At 47.0% G+C, this 19,093-nt stretch overlaps 1 protein-coding gene across 1 annotated transcript; it reads right to left on the reverse strand.

Annotated features, from left to right (window-relative positions):
• Window positions 1–1,979: 1,979 nt before the first annotated feature.
• On the reverse strand, window positions 1,980–19,090 carry LOC149341154 (retinol dehydrogenase 14-like). Its single transcript, XM_089543054.1, has 6 exons — window positions 18,904–19,090; window positions 13,820–14,056; window positions 11,240–11,332; window positions 7,029–7,214; window positions 5,262–5,371; window positions 1,980–4,847 (listed from the first exon to the last, which is right to left on the reverse strand). Exons 1-6 carry the CDS (start codon window positions 19,088–19,090, stop codon window positions 4,671–4,673), a joined length of 990 nt encoding a protein of 329 aa, XP_089399180.1. The 3' UTR covers window positions 1,980–4,670.
• Between the last annotated feature and the right edge of the window lie 3 nt (window positions 19,091–19,093).

The raw sequence follows: 19,093 nt of genomic DNA on the forward strand, positions 1-19,093 counted from the left end.
GGCTTTCTTCCTGTTCTTCCGATGTCATCTGGACAACAGCGATAACATGTCCTCCTTCTTGCGACGCCATGTATATCTGATAAAGGGGGATGCTAATGTGGCGTGATTCGTGCACACGCGCGCACGCAAGAAGACGATGAAGAATAGCGAACGGCTTTCCCTGGGGCCGTTCGGATGGGATATGATTGGATGGGATGGGATGGGATAAGATGGGATAAGATGATATGGGATGGGATGGGGTAAGATTGGATGTGATGGGATGGGATGGGATAAGATTGGATGTGATGGGATAAGATGGGATAAGATGAGATGGGATGGGATGGGATAAGATGGGATGTAATGGGATAAGAGGGGATACGATGGCATGGGATGGGATGGGATAAGATGGGATGTAATGGGATAAGAGGGGATACGATGACATGGGATGGGATGGGATAAGATGGGATGTGATGGGATAAGATGAGATGGGATGGGATATGATTGGATGGGATGGGATGGGATGGGATAAGATGGGATGTGATGGGATGGGTTTGATCGCCAGTGCCACAGGGTCCCAACCAATGATACAATGGACACAAGCTTTCCCCTGGCCTGATGCTCGGCTTGTGGGGGTTGGAATGCTCTAAAATGGGTATCTGACCACGGCAACGGGCCTTAGCGCGGAAGGCAAATTTCGGTCACTTGTGGATAGCCTTTAAATGAACCGACGTTTTCTGAAGACAGCATGGTTTACGTGAGGCAGTTCACTCCGCCTCCCTGAAGTTAATGACCTGCACTGCATAATACAGGCCAGTATAGCTCAGGTCCCGTTTCTCTCTTTTTTCCCCCGACTGAACACAGGCCCTCTCTTCAGAAGAGTTAAATCAGAGACTTGTGCAAACTTCTACATCTTTACGAAATAGGAAACACCGAAAAAAATGGGGCAAGGAGGAGTGCGCTGAGTCGTCCGGTTTTTTTTTTCTAGTCACGTGTTTTTCGCATTGTTTTCTATTTCTCTTCCGTGACCTCTTTTATGAGGTCATGCTATCGGGCCAGGCTGCCGTTTTCCAGAAAAAGCGTACTGCTGTGCTGCTCCGTAAAGTTGCCAGGTCATTCGTAGTTTTCACTGCCCAGCATTCTAAACCTCTCGCTCTCTTACGTTCCACTACAAGCTTTTTTGACGTGAAATTTAGAAAACTAAGGCCGCGATAATTTGACTTTATTCAAGGTGCATTGCTTTTTGATGTCTTTAGCTTTTCATCATTGGATTGGACATCTCCACGGCTCTGCCATCTCAAGGATCAGTCGTGAATGAAAAGATTGTTTTTTTTGCACCGACCATCATCGAACATAACGATACTGCCTGCTGAAAGTGCAGACGAAGAAATATTCACTCGAAGCAGGAGAACTGGCAACCAGGCAAAAATTGCAGTCTCATACCAGCGAAGCAACGTGCACCTCCTGGGAGCGGGCATTTTGAAGGCTTTCATTACCATGGAAACAAAAAGTGTGTTTCTTGTTCGTTCATTTCATTATTTTTGCTTGAAATTTGTGCGTTGTTACGTGAACGTGCAGCACACCAAAAAGAAGCTGAATGAAAGGCGTACAATTTTATGTTGCTCATTTCAGATAGAAATATTTCCAGTCATGAGAAATTTTTTTGTGTGATACTAACTTTGATAAATTTTAAGGTGAATACTTATAAATTCATGATTATGACATGAAAAGAATATTATAAAACTCTGAGGAGTACAAAAAGACTTTTCTGTTGCATAAAGAACTTTAAACTTTCAATGCTGTGAATTACGAATACGTCGTGGCAGAAAAAAAATCCTTGCTGCCTAATGGAAAAAGCTATTGCGCGAAGGTGCTGCAACAGCTGTTTTTCCCCATATATTTAAATTGAAAAATCCGAGAGAGTACGAACTTGTTCACTAACATAAATGCAGTTCTGAATGATGAATATAGACAGTAAATGAGGAATTATAATTCACAAAAAATTGAAATTCAAGAAAGTACAATCACGTTTATTAACATAAATGCGCTTTTCAATGATTTAAATAAATAGTAAAAAAAAGAATGGCAGTTTACAAGAAAATGTTAAATATCAGAAAGTGCAAACGCGTGCACTACGGTAAATTCGCTTCTCGTTGGTAGACATATAGAAAGTAAATTAAAAAACTGCAACTAAGAAGAAAATTTATATACTTAGTGAACATAACAGAAATACATCAAAAGATATGAGAATATCATAAAAAAAAAGTTGGCTGATAAGCATCACGTGCAAAATGTTCGGCATTTAAGTGACTAAAGGCAACGCGAAAATACAATTTGACTTGAGTAATGTTTGAAGCTACAAAAGAAAGCCTTTCATGGCCAAGGGTCACGTGCCATTTTGCGCAACAAATCCTTAAACCTTTGACACGTATGTACATACACAACTGTATAAAAGCGAACGCGTAGCTTTTTCTGAGCGTGGTGCCCCTAGGCGTGATTTCTTTGTTTCAGGTGAGCTTTGCTACTTCATATCAAAAATAAGGCGGTTTTTAGTGCCATGTAGCGAATGCAGTAAATAATACGTCGCGGGCCATTTTTGTCCAGACATATTTTGCCACCAGTAGTAGCATCATTTCTTTTTTTGTAATTTCAAGCATAATGTGACCTTAGAAAGCGAAATTATTTACACGATAGTTCGGATCTTTCTTTGATAAGTCGCTCCATTCTGGATGTTATTTCCATCAATTATGAGAATCTGTAAGAAGTTTGGCATATTCCTGTAAAGAAGAAATAATAGCCGGTATTGTGCGCTGGTAAGCTAACAAACTTTCTTAAGAATTGAATATACTATTTACACTAAAAATATTTCTTTCGATCGAAACAAAAAGTGTCGTCTGAAAAGATTAATGTTGAAGTAGTACATACAGATATTCAACGTGAACAAAAGAGTAGTAGAATGGCTTGTGCGCATTAATCTGGGAACACGACTAGAAAACAAGCTGGCAACACTCCAGTAGTCACGCGTGTCATAGGAGCTCAATGATATGTCTGTAAATGAGCAAGGAACTGAATCGCGCGCCACTGCGCACGCGACGTTTTTTTTATAGGCCACCGGCTTTAGCTCAAGGTTGCTTACTCAGGATGATCGTCCAGTCATACTTATTTTTGTTGACTGAAATCGTATTACATGAATTGAGAAAAATAGCCTGAAAACATCGCTTCATGTCATGATCTATTTGGCTTCACACTACACTGCCATTGGCTACACTGCATAGCGCCATTCGATAAAGGGTGGAGGGTTCTTCTCTTGGGCCAAACGACAGTCTCTTTAGAGAAGGTAGAACGGAATCTAGGCAACATGGTGTAGAGACATGGCAAGTAACGTCCATAAAACTGAACATCCCTATTTCATTTCAGGCGCCACAAGAAATTAGTAAACCAAAGGCAGACAGAAAAAAAAAAATTAAGGGCATGAAGCGAGAGCGTTAATGGGTCCCTCCAGTGGCCTACGGCTCTCTTTGCACATTACGTCGCAGACATGGACATACTTCTTTTGGGCGCAGATTCCGCACTCTGAGACTTTATATTACTCGCACGCCATCTCTTGGGGCAGTGGCGTACAACAAGTCGCGAAAGTTTTCCGGTGGCTCCCGCATTCCGGCGCCGCTATGCCGCGGCAAGTAAAGAAAATATGAAACGCCAACATGCACTTCTCTGCCCGCTAAATTACTACTTCCGTAATTCTAATCTCTCTAATTGCTCACATAATAATCACCACACTGTTCTAAATCACTACTTTACGTTGAAAACGTGCCACACAACATACATATAAACCAGCTTTCCTCAAAGCCGTTCATGCGTGGTCTGTGGGTACCGTATCTGACTCGAAACCCAAGAGTCGCAGGTTCGCATCATGGCTAAAATTCCTTTTGTTCAAGTGGAACACAGTGACTTTATTTAATTTTGGTTACCTGTATATCTTTAATTTGCAATACACATCATGATTTTTGTTTAATTCCTTTCATGCCACAGGCCCACGTGTGATGTGTGTTTCGCTGCACGTCGTCGACGAGACGCCGCTTTTTGCGCTGAACGGAACCCTTAAGGAAGCTTCCCGGTCGACAGCAGTTCACGTCTCCGGCTGTTTTCTTGAGATCATCATCCCAACTAAAACCCTACTGTCTGACATCATAGTGAGGTTCACTGCTACTTGGGCACTGGGTCAAAAAAAAAATCACGGCATACAGTTCGTTTACAAAAGGGTCCCGGTATCAGGGTATTTCAGTGCTCGCTAAGTTGCGCGCCGCACTCTTCAGTCCTGCATCAACATTTGGTCCTTCTGAGCCAATGTGCTAATGACTTTAAAACCTAAAGCTGGCTCTTACACTATTAAACACATAGTACCTAGGAAGTCGGCAAGTGGAGTAGCAACTTTGAAACAGCGCGCGACATTGCCAGCAATGCATGCACGTGACCCCTGACGAAGGTATGAGAAGCGTCGGTCTTCCCTGAGACATGCACCGCACGCTCGATATCGACGAGGCAGGCACGGAGAGGGGAGCAATCCGCGCAAGCACGTGCGCACGGCCTCGGCTCTGCTGCGGCGGTAGTGGTCGCCAAACGGCCGGGCAGTTCTCTCGCTCGTTTTGTCTAACGCCACGTCGCAGCGTGTACAGCGAAGGGCGGTGGTGCCCTCACTGCATTCCGGTCATGGCCTTGGAAGCCTCCCACAGGAACTCGGCGGCTTCAGGGTCGGTGGCCAAGGGGGGGGTCCGGGCTTGCCGGCAGTCAGCGAAGTACTTCCCGCTCACGGACCCCGCCTCGTAGGAAACGGCAAGGTACACGCTGGTCTGGGCGCCCTGCTCAGGAGACTGCGGGAAGACCGAGAAAGCAAGCGTTTGCAACACGCAGTTCCTGCACTGGCAGCCACGGCAGAGCCACCAAGAAACTTCACAATGAGTTAATATCATGCCATGTCATGTCATGCCATATCACGCCATACCATACCATAATCATACCATACCATATCACGCCATACCGTAAGTACATAATTGATGACCAATTCTGTTATCACTGAGAGCGTGTGCTCTCAGCTATCTCGACGATCTCGGATGAAATACGGACGCTTTTTAGTGGACTATAAAATTTCAGGGTGCGGGCCTACGGTGCATTTCTGCATTTTAAAAAGTTTCAGTGTACTGACTGACGCGTTGTGATTAATCCGCGCATAGATTCTGCAGAAAGAAATGAAAAGTTGGCATGAGAAGCATTTAGACGTCACCTACCTTTCCGAAACATTTCTGAATGAGAGTGCCCATCCACGAATGAAGATCGTTGCTTCGACTGTCCAGGTTTGTCCGCACTACTCCCGGGTGGCAGCAGTTGACTGTGACTGCTGAAAGGGCAAGCACAGGCACATTCAGCAAAATGTTTGCATTGTTACGGCTTGGGCTCACGGCACCAATGCTGTGTCCTCTCAATAACTGCTGTGTAGCAAGAAGTTCATTTTGTTCGCTTCTTTAATTAAGGACGAAACCGGTCTTTTTTTCTGTACAAGACGCTGCAATCTCGCCGCATTCCGGGAACGCCAGAGTGAAATGAGTCGAGGAGGAAACCATGCAAGAGGCCACCACAGCAGCCGGTGACCACATAGTTCCTATCTCTTTATTCCTCGCCCATTAAATGACCGCTGAAAGGAGCCTAGCGGTCGGTATATAAAATACGCTCCGAAGAACAGTTGTGCCGTTCAGTCGTCCTATAGAAGAATTACCTTCGATCGAGGCAGCGATTTTTCGTTTGGTCGGTTGGTCGACAATTACTTTTGCAGCTACATTAGATAACTCGTGCCTAGACCCCTGTTCTATTTTGTCTGAAGCATCAACATGAAGATGCTATAGTGTACCATGACCCTCTAAACGCATAGCTGGATGCAAGCGCGAACAACGAAGACGTGAATCTTCTTCACTGGTTTAGTATGTCTGCATTTTCTGGAGTGTCAGCACTGTAATGCAATACTTTCTCTCACTGCGCTCGCCATTCTATCTGAGAGAGAGAGAAACAACTTTATTTGCTCGAGCTAAATACGACGTCTGCTTAGACGCCGTCGATGGGAGTGGTTCCCTCTTCACAGGACCCATATGCATCCCTGGCCGCCTGGCCCCTGGAGATCAGGATGAGCTGGTCTTCCACGGCGGGGCTGGTTAGCAAGGTCTCCCATCGCTCGGTAAGGGAGGATGAGGGATGGGGTGGGGTAGTGGGGCAGGTAAGAGGTGGGGGGATTTCCTTGATGAAGTTGCATACTCCAATGACATGTTGGAGCGTGCCTAACTCAGTCTTGCAGAAATCACATTCCTTCTGCTACCTTTCCGGGTACCTCTTGTGTTGAAGGTAAGGGTGCGGGAAGGATCCTGCCTGTATCTGCCTGTAGATCGCTTGCTGCTCTCTGGTAAGCGATTTGTGAGGATCGGGGTAACGTCGCCTCTCCGTCTTGTAATAGTTCGTAATTTCCTTATAACTAATAATAGACTGTGGCTCACCTTCCTCTACCCGGTGTTCAATCTCTCGGGCGAACTGGTGGGCAAGCTCGTTTCCCTCCAGCCCAGAGTGAGCCGGTGTTCATATCAACTCAACTTTCCTTTCAGGAAAGTCGCGTTTACTTTTGAGAATTCCTAGTGCCGCAAGAGACACCCACCCCTTTCTGTAACTGTTATACGCCTTTTGCGAGTCGGTGACAATTCTTCCCACTTTGGGCTGCGCGAGTGCAAGCGCTATCGCGGCCTCTTCTGCCACCTCTGGAAAAGACGTCTCAATAGAGGCGCAGGTTACGAGCATATCCCGCGTCGTAACTGCCAGCGTGGCTTTCGATGAAAACATGGGTAACGAAGCGTCTGTGCTGAGTGGCGGTCTTCTGTCAACACATCAACGTTACCATTCGAACAGACGTGTTCCATCAGCACCGGGCCCACTCGTCACAATCATCCAATGACAACATTTTATTTTTCCAACACAATGTGGGGAACACCCTAGCAAACTGGCAATGAACCATCACTTGCCTGTTCCATTCAGCCTCCTGGCCAGTGCGACGACGAAGAGCATGTTGTACAGTTTCGTTGTGTTGTAAACGTGCATCCTGTCGTAGGACTGAGAAAAGTCGATGTTGTTTCTGTCCATCTTGGCCCACCAGATCATACAGGAGCCCACGACTACGATGCGACTCGGTGCGCTCGTCTTGAGCAGATCTTGGATTCGGTAAAAAGTAGAAAAAAAAAAGAGCAAAACGGCAAAATTTAAGCGGTCATTTTTCTGGATGCTAAGAGTTTCTGTGCCCACAACGAAAGACTTATTGGACTGAAGACGGACAACCTGACCACTGCATTCCGTATTTGGTTTGAACTATTACTTCGGCTAGGCAGATTGCAGTGTGTATTCAACCATTCGAGTTTTTATCGCTCCATTCAGTGCCTGTGCATGGTGTGATTGGCTGGTAGTAAAGGCCAATGATAAAACTGCAGGCTAATTGCTAACTATTTTGCGATGTTAGTGCATAATTGTTACCCTTTACACGTTCATTATTGTATTCTCTGTGTACTACTTTATACTCTTGACTCTCCTGCCAGGGCCCGCCTGCAGTATTCTGTAAATAAATTAATAAATAAAAATTCGGGCTGCCCTGCACGCAAGTTCCATGAGCCTGTTGTCTTAGCACTGGCCATCTCCCGGTTCCCACAAGCGATAAGAGAGCTGCACAACTTTCTGCGAAGCAGTCCTTGTGACGCCTTTTTTCAAAGCATCTGGGGCGAATGAAATGCAACCAAGGTGTGATCTGTCATCGTTTGCCCACCGTGTCGTCTCGCGCTTCGCACTTAAAGACGCCGACTAAACTTGCTGCTACAGAAGTTGCACCTTGCACGAATGAACCGACCCTGGAATATACGGCAGCCAAGGCTTATTTCATCTTGACGGACATGGACTGTCTCAAGAATTTTTTTCACCTCTTTTTTTTTCGGGTAAGAGCCGGAAATTTGCGGGGGAAAGAACTCCCACCCCCAAATAGGATATTGTTACGTGCTTAGCACGCACTGGGGGTTTATTCACAGAGGGGATCGGTCGGAGCAGGATGGAAGCAGGAAGCCTACCAGCGTCCTACAGTTCTTTCTCTTCCTTTCTCCTTGCCGGTCAGTCCTTCATCTTCTGCTTCTTCCGTCGAGATTCTGTGGAAGCACGTGACATTTCCCTCCTCGCAGACGGAGCCCGTCGGGCGAGTTACGTAGACCGTCTGGGATGGAATCGCTTGAGACGGGCTACATGCACCACCTGAGACTGGCGTGACCGTCGACCACTAGCAGTTAGTCGTGATATAACGTAATTAACGTCACTTATGCACTCCAACACAACAAACGGTCCAGTGTAGTGGGACAGCAGTTTCTGACACAGACCACGCTTGCGTAGAGGGGTCCACAACCACACAATGTCACCAGGAACATAAGAAACTTCTTGGTGTTGGACGTCGTAGCGGTTCTTGGAACGCTCTTGAGAAGATAAAATTCGAACGCGGGCAAGCTGGCGAGCTTCTTCAGCTCTGCAGAGTGTGGTCGCAAGAGAAGGTTCGTCGTGGATGAAAAATGGTAGAATGGTGTCAAGGCCGCAGCGAGGTGAGCGAGCATAGAGCAGGTAAAAGGGGCTGTAGCCTGTTGTCTCATGTTGCGCTGTGTTGTATGCATGAGTAATGAACGGGAGGACGCCATCCCAGTCCTTATGATCTGCAGCGACGTACATAGCGAGCATGGTGGTGAGCGTCCGATTAGTGCGTTCTACCACCCCGTTCGTTTGGGGATGATATGGCGTGGAGTGGCGAAAACTGCAGCTGCTGAGGCGGAGAAGTTCTTCAACAACGTCCGCTGTAAATTGGCGTCCACGGTCGCTAATGAGAACTGCAGGAGGGCCGTGCCGAAGAATGACGAATCGAAGTAAGAAGTTAGATACTTCAGACGCAGTAGCAGCTGGTATCGCGGCTGTCTCACAATAACGGGTTAAGTGGTCTACGCACACAAGAATCCATCGATTTCCTTTCGAGGACCGTGGGAAAGGTCCAAGGAGGTCAATGCCAACTTGCTCAAACGGGGCTGTTGGAGGTGTGATTGGCCGCAGTTTGCCCGGTGGACTTGAAGTCGGCAGCTTAAAGCGCTGGCATTGCACACAGCTGGCTACATAGTGCTGGATGGTTGAACGCATGTTAGGCCAGTAAAATCGTTGTTGTGTGCGGTGGAGTGTGCGTGTCACTCCCAAGTGCCCAGACGTGGCGTCGTCGTGCATCATTTCAAGAACTGTGATGCGTAGGTTTTCGGGTACGACAAGAAGCATGCGTGCTCCTCCAGAAGCGAAATTCTTCTTATAAAGCAAACCGTCGCGAATGCAAAAAGTATTCTTTACAGAATCTTGAGCGGCATCAAACAAAGAGGTTAATGTTTGGTCTTTGCGTTGCTCAGTTCGGAAAACTTCAAGATCGGGGAAGGCTTGTGAAAGTGACGCCAAGTATTCATCAAAGTTGTCTGCGTCGTCATCAGTCGTTTGAAGCGGCAGCGGGAAAGACAATCGGCATCTGAGTGTTTACGGCCGCTTTTATGCACCACAGTGAAATTAAATTCTTGTAGGCGCAAAGCCCATCGAGCAAGCCGGCCACAGGGGTCACGAAGACTCACTAGCCAGCAAAGCGAGTGGTGGTCGGTCACGACGGTGAAAGCATTCCCGTACAGATAGGAGCGGAAGCGCTGGACAGCGAAAACAACGGCGAGACATTCTTGCTCAGTAACCGTGTAATTTCTTTCGCTCTTACTCAATGAACGGCTGGCATACGCTACCACGTGCTGATCGTGACCATGGCGTTGTATAAGTACAGCGCCGATACCGATACCACTTGCATCAGTGTGCACTTCAATTGGTGCAGATGGGCAGAAGTGGCGTAGGATGGGGCCCGAGGTCAAAAGAAATTTCAGATGTCGGAAAGCTGCGTCACATTCGCTGGTCCAATGGAACGGTGCATCTTTATGCAGCAAACACGTGAGTGGGTAAGCGATGTCCGCAAGCCTAGCTATAAAGCGTCGAAAGTACGAGCAGAGCCCTAAAAAACTCTGCAGCTCTTTCACTGATTGAGGCACCGTAAAACTTTTGACAGCTTCAATTTTCTTTGGATCTGGTCGAACACCTTCTTTATCAACTAAATGACCAAGAACAATTGTTTCACGGTTCCCAAAATGACATTTCTTGGAATTGAGGATAAGGCCAGCTCGTTCCATGCAATCAAGCACAATATCCAGGCGGCTGTTGTGCTCACTAAACGTTTTGCCAAAAATTACAACGTCGTCCAAATAACATAAACAAATTTGCCACTTGAGGCCACGCAGGATTGTATCCATGAACCGCTCGAATGTGGCAGGTGCATTACATAATCCGAAAGGCATGACGTTAAACTCGTAAAGTCCGTCTGGTGTTATGAATGCCGTTTTTTCCCTATCTGCAGCGTGCATGGGGATTTGCCAGTAGCCGGATCTCAAATCAATAGAAGAAAAGTACGAAGCGGAGTGCAGACAATCAATTGCGTCATCTATACGTGGAAGCGGGTAGACGTCCTTCTTCGTGGCCGTATTTAAGCGACGGTAGTCAACACAGAACCTCCATGTGCCATCTTTTTTCTTAACAAGGATAACTGGAGCTGCCCAAGGACTGGAAGACTCTCGAATTATGCCTCGCTTTAGCATCTCTTGAACTTGGTCATCTATTAACTTACGTTCAGTGGATGAGACTCGATAGGGTTTCTGGCGTATAGGAGGTGCGGAGCCGGTGTTGATCGTGTGATGAATACGACTGGTAGGCGGTGGTGTAGAATCGTCTTTGGCAAAGTCGAACACGAACACGTGCTTCAGAAGGAGTTCCACTAGAGTGCGACGCTCGGTTGTGGGAAGAGCCTGATTAATCATAGTCTTAACTTGGGTCTCCATATTTTGCCTAATGCTTCTCTTTCAAACGCATGAACGCATTAATGTTAGTTATGTGCCCATTTGTGCTCAATTTGTGCGAAAGTATTTGGAACGGTAACTTAGACAAGAGAGAACATTACTGAAGTCACTAGTAGATGTAGTTGCGAGCTAAAACAAGAGCAAGCGCAAACCAATGCACGGCGTATGAATATTTTCAGTGGTTCGCTTTCTTATTACACGAGCAATGAAAAAATTTATAGGCCTCTCCGGACTGTTCACGCATGGCTTACCAAGAAGCATGTTGGATAGCAGGAAGTGGCCCAAATGGTTGGTCTGCAGAGTCGATTCGAAGCCGTCCTCCGTATATGTCTTCTCCGCGGTTGCTGTTGAGGAAAAAACGACGTGAGCGAACGTAAGCCAGCAGAATGCGAACCACTATGAAAGCGGCCGGTCAGTATGCAGAGCGGTCGCGTGCTCTGCCGTGCGCCAGCAAAGAGCGGGAACTTGCCGGCCACTAGAGCACCATCACAAAAGGGTGCACTGCGGGTAAAGAACGGGTTACTGGTAGCGTAATGGGCTAACTTTATACCCTTTATCTCTGCATTGCAAGGGAACACACAATAAATGTTCAAGCAGCAAGACAAGGTAAAAAACCCGAGGGAACTCAAGAAGTGAGCAGGACGACGTTGGACTAACTGTAGACTGTTAGAGCCGCAGTGGAACTCGAAGGACGCGCAAAGTGGTCCTTTGAACCCCTAAAAAAATGTTTCAGCAGCAACACTGCGAGCGCAATTACCCTAAATCAATTAGGTCACGCGTCACGAAACGCTCCTTTTTCTTTAAAACAGCGCAAAAGACAGGGACACAGATAGAAAAGACACACACAGCGCTGACTTACAACTAAATTTATTCATGAAAAATACACGTATATATACATACTGCAAGATGCGCGAAGGCGGCAAACTGGTAAAATGCGCAAAAAAAAAGTTGAAAAAAACTAATAACGTGTCGCGCGCTTTGCCAAATACGCCCGTTCTTTTTCAGATAGCGCCAGAGAGGGGGTGCTGACGCAAAGGTCACCCAGAGCTGATATCCTTTGGGCCTCAATTATTTCCCTCGTGGTTCGGTCCATGCTTCTTCTGAAAGTTCGGCACTTATGAAACATCGGTTTACACAATTCCTGATTTTCTTTTGTGCATTCAGAGCAGTTAAGCGGCAGGTTGCGGTCTTGGGAGGTAGCCAAATCATTTTTATGTTTCCTTAATCTGTCGTTGAGGCAACGCCCAGTTTGTCCGACGTATATTTTTCCACAAGATAGCGGAAGTTCATAAACTATCCCTTCAGTGCAATCTACATACCTGTTTTGATGATTTTTCTTGCACGCAACCATTGGCTTTGTCGCGGGACTACTCATGCGACTAAGGATGGAGACCTTACACGGGGCGGAAAAGGCTACGCGAACGTCTGAACGCTGCGCTAGCTTCTTTAGGTTGTGCGAGAATGTAGGCATATAGGGAATTACTGCAGTCTTTTTCTGCTTCCTTGATGACACTGTCTCGGGGCTATGTTCGCCTTTTTGTTCGTGCTTGAGCAAAGGCCTCTGCAACAGATATCTGTAAATGCTTCGGGTATAGCCTGCTGACGTTAGCCTGAACGACTGCCGAGCGAAACTGTAGTCTTGTAAGTGCTCACAAGACTTCTTCACAGCGTTCTTGAAACATGAATTAACAATAGCTCTCTTAACCAGTTTGGAATGGGCTGATTGAAATTGAAGTAGTGGCTTGTTAGATCGGGGTTCATATGCCCAACAAACGTGGTTGGCACTAAATACAATCTTTAGATCTATAAAGCGAATTGTTACATCTTCCGGAAGTTCGTGCGTCAGAGTTAGTGGTTTAAGACCCTCACGAAAAATGGTGAGTGCATTAAAAACATCATGCTCGTAAAATCCAGAGCTGATGTTAAAAATCACTAAAAAGTCATCTATAAATCTAAACACTTTAAAAACATTGGTTCCTTCGAGACTGTCGCGCAGTAGTCGGTCATATTTGGCTAAAAGCAAATCGCAAAGAATGGGAGCAATGCAGGAACCAATGCGAATTCCTTCTTTTTGGAGATAAAAGTGGTCTTCTCACTTCGCGAAAGTTGAATTTAGATAAAAAGTTAAAAGTTCTAAAAAAGCACCAACCGATATTCCTGCAGAATTCTGGAAAGCCACCACTCCAAGTTGATCAATGCACTACTCAATGCACTCGGCAAACTGGTAAAATGCGCTTTTTTTGCGCATTTTACCAGTTTGCCGCCTTCGCGCATCTTGCCGTATGTATATATACATGTATTTTTCATGAATAAATTTAGTTCTAAGTCAGCGCTGTGTGTGTCTTTTCTATCTGTGTCCCTGTCTTTCGCGCTGTTTTAAATAATCATGGTTCACCAACTAGCCTGCACGTCTACCCTTGTAAGCTCCTTTTTCGTCATTTTGTACGATGTCACACTTACGCACAGTTCTCCAGAATTAGCGGCAAAATATGCCTTTCACGGCTCCCGCCCGAAGCTAGGTATACCGCTGCCCAGTGTGCCGTTGTACTGATCGGCAAAATATCCCGGCGCTTTGCAAGGCACAACGCTAGCCCGTGGTCGAGGTGGATCGCTTGCACGTGCAAATTTTGCACTCCCAACGTCGGCTATTTCTGCTGTAACTCCTACGCCTCTAACACCTCTTCTGCTATGCATACGCCCTTCTTTCCTATCGTGCACCCTCTATTCCTCTTCTGCAATGCCTATTTGAGGATATAGAGGCAGAGTATTATAGGGAAATTATTCCATGTCAACGAGACGGCATGGCATAAGGATAACAAAGATGGCCTCACCAATTATTCCCGCGTTGTTGATGAGCACGTCGAGGCGTTCCTCCTGCTCCAGTACCTGTTGCGCGAAGTTCTTGACAGACTTGAAAGAGCACAAGTCGAGCTGCATGCACACGGGCTGCACGCCGGTATCCCTGGCGATGTCGCTAGCCGCCAGCCGTGCCTTGTCAATGTCCCGGCAGGCCAGGATGACGCGTGCACCGCGCTTGCACAGTTCCCGGGCAGTCCCCTTGCCCACGCCTGCGTTCGAAGGCCAGCATTACCACCTCGGGCTAGCTTTATTGGACTCAGCATTAGATCGCAGCAAGAAGAGAGAGTGAAAGGAAGCCGGGGTTCGCAGAATGGCTCCTCTGAAAACGGGGCCCTCGTGTCCATCCAAGGACGCTGAGCAGTCTTACGAAAAGCTCGCTTTCTCCGCCCGTTGGCTGATTCTGGTATGCCGCAGTGCGGAAAAAACCTAGAGCAATGGATAGACGTCGGCTCCTGCATCGCGACAGGCACCCACATACGCGCAGAAAGTCAGGTAAATTCGAAGCAATTGCAGCTGTGCAACTCGAATCATTTGGAGCGCGTGACCTGCTCGGCACAGGTGACGGCGACCGCGTACGGCGGCAACCCTTCTCAAATTTTCTATGCACTGGTACCTCGATCAATATGAGACTCAGGAATGGCTCGTGCGCCTCGGCCTCGGCCCATCTACGTATATAGTCCAAGCCACATATAAAGGCCACAGGTTTAACGAACGCTCGCTTATTACGAACGAGAGAGGTGATACCGTCAAAATATCTGTAAGGACAATGGGAATGCATTTTGAGATATAACGAACAAGCGTAACCGCACCAATCTGTTATAGCGAACGAAGGGGCGCCGTAAACTCGCCCCTGCCGTCGAAAAGTTACGGAGGGCACTTAAAGCTGCTTACGTGCTGCGAATGCGAAAGCAAGCACGCGAGGTGTTCGGCAGCGGCAATGGAGAACTGCTACAATGCAGTGGCCAGCGAAGCTGATATGATCGCGCCGCAACAGTGGAGGTTGATGAAGATGCCGATACCCAAACCCAGCGCGGTTTAGAATGCGGAGTGCTGTGCTTCGGTGGTGGCGCAGTTGCGCAGTTCTGTAATGAAAGGGTAAAAATTTTGGTAAATTTGGTTTTTGAGAGGGCAGCTAGAAATGGCGCAGTAACTGTCTCACATATCTCGATGGACACCTGAACGCCCCGTAAGGGAAGGGATAAAGGAGGGACTGGGAGAAGAAAGGAAGGAAGAGGTGCCATAGTCTAATGAAAGGGCCAGAGAAGCTAAGCTGTGCAGCGCCAGATGGCGTTGTAGATACAAACTACAGTTTCAAACTACATTTCTGTGTAGCAATCCGTTCAATTGTAAATATTAATTCTTTCTATAGTGTGCTCGTATGCGACCTGCCACCGTTGTATGAATGTGTTTATCTTATTTATTATGTTGTAATGGCTCTTAGATGAGCCACAGGCATTTTCAAGCTATTTTCTTTAGCTTTTGGCCTGTGGCTCATTCTAAAGAATGTGCATATCTTTGAAATAAAGTTTGGGTTCAATTCAAAAAAAAAAATTCAATTAAAAAAAAAGAATGGCTGCGGGCATGGTTTTTGAAATTGTGGCCCCCGAGATTTGCCGGCACGGGGCGGCCGTCTGTAAGGCTGGTGCGCTTCCTTGCCTCCGCTAGGTGCGCTGAGAGCTAAAGTCGTACACAGGGGCGTATGGGAGTGTCCTCTCTTATCCGGCTTACTGTACAGTACACTGACATTGGTGAAAACAGCGCGAAAGAAGAAGCCCGAAGGCGAAACGAGGAAGTGACAGGAAAGAGCGCTGACTCAACACTGGCGCTACGCAGGACCCTATACAAATTCCTTTCTTCTGTATGTAGACCTGATTGTCAAACTCGACCACAGTAGCACTAAGGTAGAATTCCAACAAAGAAAGAAAACTCTCCATTGAAATACCCGCTGAATTTTGAAACAACACACCTTTCTTTTCAATGCGAGACTGAACAGCTGAGAACAACTCTTTGTGTGGAATGGAATAGAAAAGGTCCTTGGCATCTACCGAAAACACACTTCCAATGCCTTTGCAGGATTGAAAGAAAGCAATAATTTCCGTCGAGTTCTTCGTACAGAAGGGATCATCAACGACAAGCGAGTTTAAATGCCTTAACAGGTATTGGCTAATAAGCCTTTGGTAAGTGTAGCACTCACTAACAATACACCGGAACGGAACCTCCTCTTTGTGAGTCTTTGCAGTAAAAAACATGCTAAGAGTCTTTTCTTTGCACTTACTTATAGAATTTGCCAACTGCTCCAGTTCCAAGTTCTTGCAGAGGGCGACAGCTCGCGATTTCACTTTACTCGGCTTGAGGCTCGTCTGAATGAAGTTCTTTTCCACCGCACAGCGGGTCTTTTCTCCGTAGATTCCGGGCGGCACCACGACAAACCCTCCTTCCTTGTCTGATTGCAGTAACCGGAGATGTCTATCCTTGAAAAAAGTGACGACGGTGTTGATTCCAGACCAGTCGCTTGGGGATTTCCTCGATACTGTTCTTGACAAAGCATCCACTCCGTCCAGCAAGCAGCGCTCACGATTCTCCGGGGACGCTTTTCCAGCAATACACCTATTCAGTGACAGGTGCTCGTGTGCCCTAACCGTAGGCTCAAGGCTGAACTTTGGTCCTTTCACAAGAACCCTGTTTACTTCGTCTGTGATTTGAACATGCCCCAGCACCTTCACGAATCCGCTTCTCTGTTTCATGCTAGAAGCCTTAGGTGTGTGGTTCAAGATGTGGCACCACCGGAACTCTATAGCCTGAGCTGCACGTCGTTTATATTCGCGAAACTTCTCAGCGACCCAATCAGGATGTTGGCAGTAGCAGGCGACACGCAAACCGTCATAAAAGAGTCGCACTTGCCTCCACAGCTCAGATTGTAGAATTCTACATGTCCTCTTTACGTGGCCTCTTTACGGGCTTCTTCTTTCGCGCTGTTTTCACCAATGTCAGAATGGACCAACTAGCCCAGCAAGAAGTTCTGCTATGTACAGTACACATATATGTTCATCCATCAACTCACCATCTTCCCACTGATAGATGGTATGGATATGAGTTATTGTCGAGTACTCTACCCGAAAACTAGCCTAAATCCTTGGTCAACTGAACCTTAAGGTTGCTCTGACTATATATTAGCGATAACCTGGGCATGTACTTGCAAGCAACGGATGGTATGTTCACTGGCCTACAATTTTTCAAGTCCTTTGCATCTTCTTTCTAGTGGATTAGGATAACCCAGGAGGCTGATTTAAGGGACGTGATACTGACTCAATGGTCTCTTCGAAGTGCATCAGCCATCTCCGCGGCGGTTTGAGCGCGCTGTGGCCCGTCTAGGTGTGTTTTCGAATTTATAGGACGGTGAGATGGGGTTGCACTGCGCTACTGCACTGCTGGTTGCAAAGGCGCCTGGCTTCAAAATGCGATCAGCTGAAGCAACTTTCGCGGCAATAACTCCAGGCACAACAGCGGCCATGAATTCAACCAAGAAGGAGCGTTAATTGGGGTCGGGGCGCTAACTGTGGTGTTAATTGTGGTCGGGGTGGAACAGAGGACGAACGCGTTCGGTACTTTGGCCGAAAACGCACTGCGCCACAAGATCCTGCAGACTCCCCTATTGAAATGTGCACGCCGCCGACATCGAGATAAAGCTACGTTGGCGCGAACATTGAGCACTGTGCGCTGCTGAAGCTTTCGCTGAAATTGGCGTTACAGGTGGCAAACGTCCTGTGAATGAATGAATGAATGAATGAATGAATGAATGAATGAATGAATGAATGAATGAATGAATGAATGAATGAATGAATGAATGAATGAATGAATGAATGAATGAATGAGAAACCTTCTCTGGTGATTTGGTGGAGCCCCTATTCCAGGGCCCCTACGCAGGCTAGCAGCTCTCGTTCAGTCCACCAGGCGTCGTTGGTGTTCCAGGTTTCAACTGGACAAAGCCGCCTACCAGTGCTTCTGTGGGGGGTTTTGTATATTTGTATATTGAGGACTGCCGTGTTCCGCTGGTCGCCCCACGAGGTGTGGCATGGTGTGCATCTGCCTTATTTTTTGTGATGCTAAGCGCGGCCATGCGCCATGCAGCAATTATTTATTATTTGTGTTTTGTTTTCGACGCCACAAGCACGCCCTCCTGCCGCGCGCCGAGAGCGGACGCCGCGAGACGAGATCTTCGGACGCGTTGACATCAGCAGTTACCGCTGTGACAGACGCTGAAAGTGTACTATAAATGAAGCTCTAAGTTAATAACGGAGCAGGGTACATTTTTACTTTACTATTGCACCAGTAGCAATCTAAGAGTAGGGCCTAATGAGCATCCTAACAAAAAGAAACGCTGTTTGTAATCGCTACGTCCTTGAATGAAGGTCTTAATACGAATAAACTTCCAAAATTTGGCGCATGAAAGGAAGTAACATTCTTAGAGCAGCCCGTACCGTCCGCTCGTCACTCATTAAGTGATGAAGCCATTGCGCTATATAGGTAGATTCTTGAGTGTTCTTGCGAACACCGGATAACATAGCCACGATCCGCTCACTTAAGGTGGCAAGGCATTGCTTGACAAATGAGTGGTGACCGTAAGAGACCCCACATTACTTCTGCCTGCCCTAAGCAATAGCTTCTAGTCGATATATTTCCCCTATAAATCTTTTCTGTTGCTTCGATGAAGCCTGTACAACGTAGTCAGTAAATACTCGTACGAATGCTGGAATGGCTATCTGTGAAACGATAAGCGAATGAAAGCATTTGATAATAAACAGATAATGCAACCTCGTATTGAGGTCTGTGGGTAAAAAGACATTTCAGGCCTCTGTTTTTTCGTTCAAAACAGCTGTGTGCCAATAAGGAGAAATAGTCAAGCAGAATTTGACCCCACAGTGATGTTACACTGGCATAGCGCGAAAACACTGAGAACCACACGTCAATTTGCATACAATCAGACAGATACGAGGAAACAAATGCGCGAACGATGCCGCATTAGTTGATGTCTTTCAAGTCGGCTCTTTTCTCCCACCTGAATTGGCTCCGGTGATGATGACCGTCTTTCCGTCCATCCTCCGCGTACACCTGCATCTGCCGGCGGTCAGCAGGCAGTATGCCTTGAGGGCGGCAAAAGCGGTGACCAATGCGACCGGCGCCAGTGAGAAGAAAACGGGGAGCGCAGACGCCAGTACTCCTTTTACGCCTGCGTCGGAGACCATGCT

Source organism: Amblyomma mixtum, chromosome 5, assembly GCF_055824585.1.
Source record: "Amblyomma mixtum isolate Tamu chromosome 5, ASM5582458v1, whole genome shotgun sequence".
Taxonomy (NCBI): Eukaryota; Metazoa; Arthropoda; class Arachnida; order Ixodida; family Ixodidae; genus Amblyomma; species Amblyomma mixtum.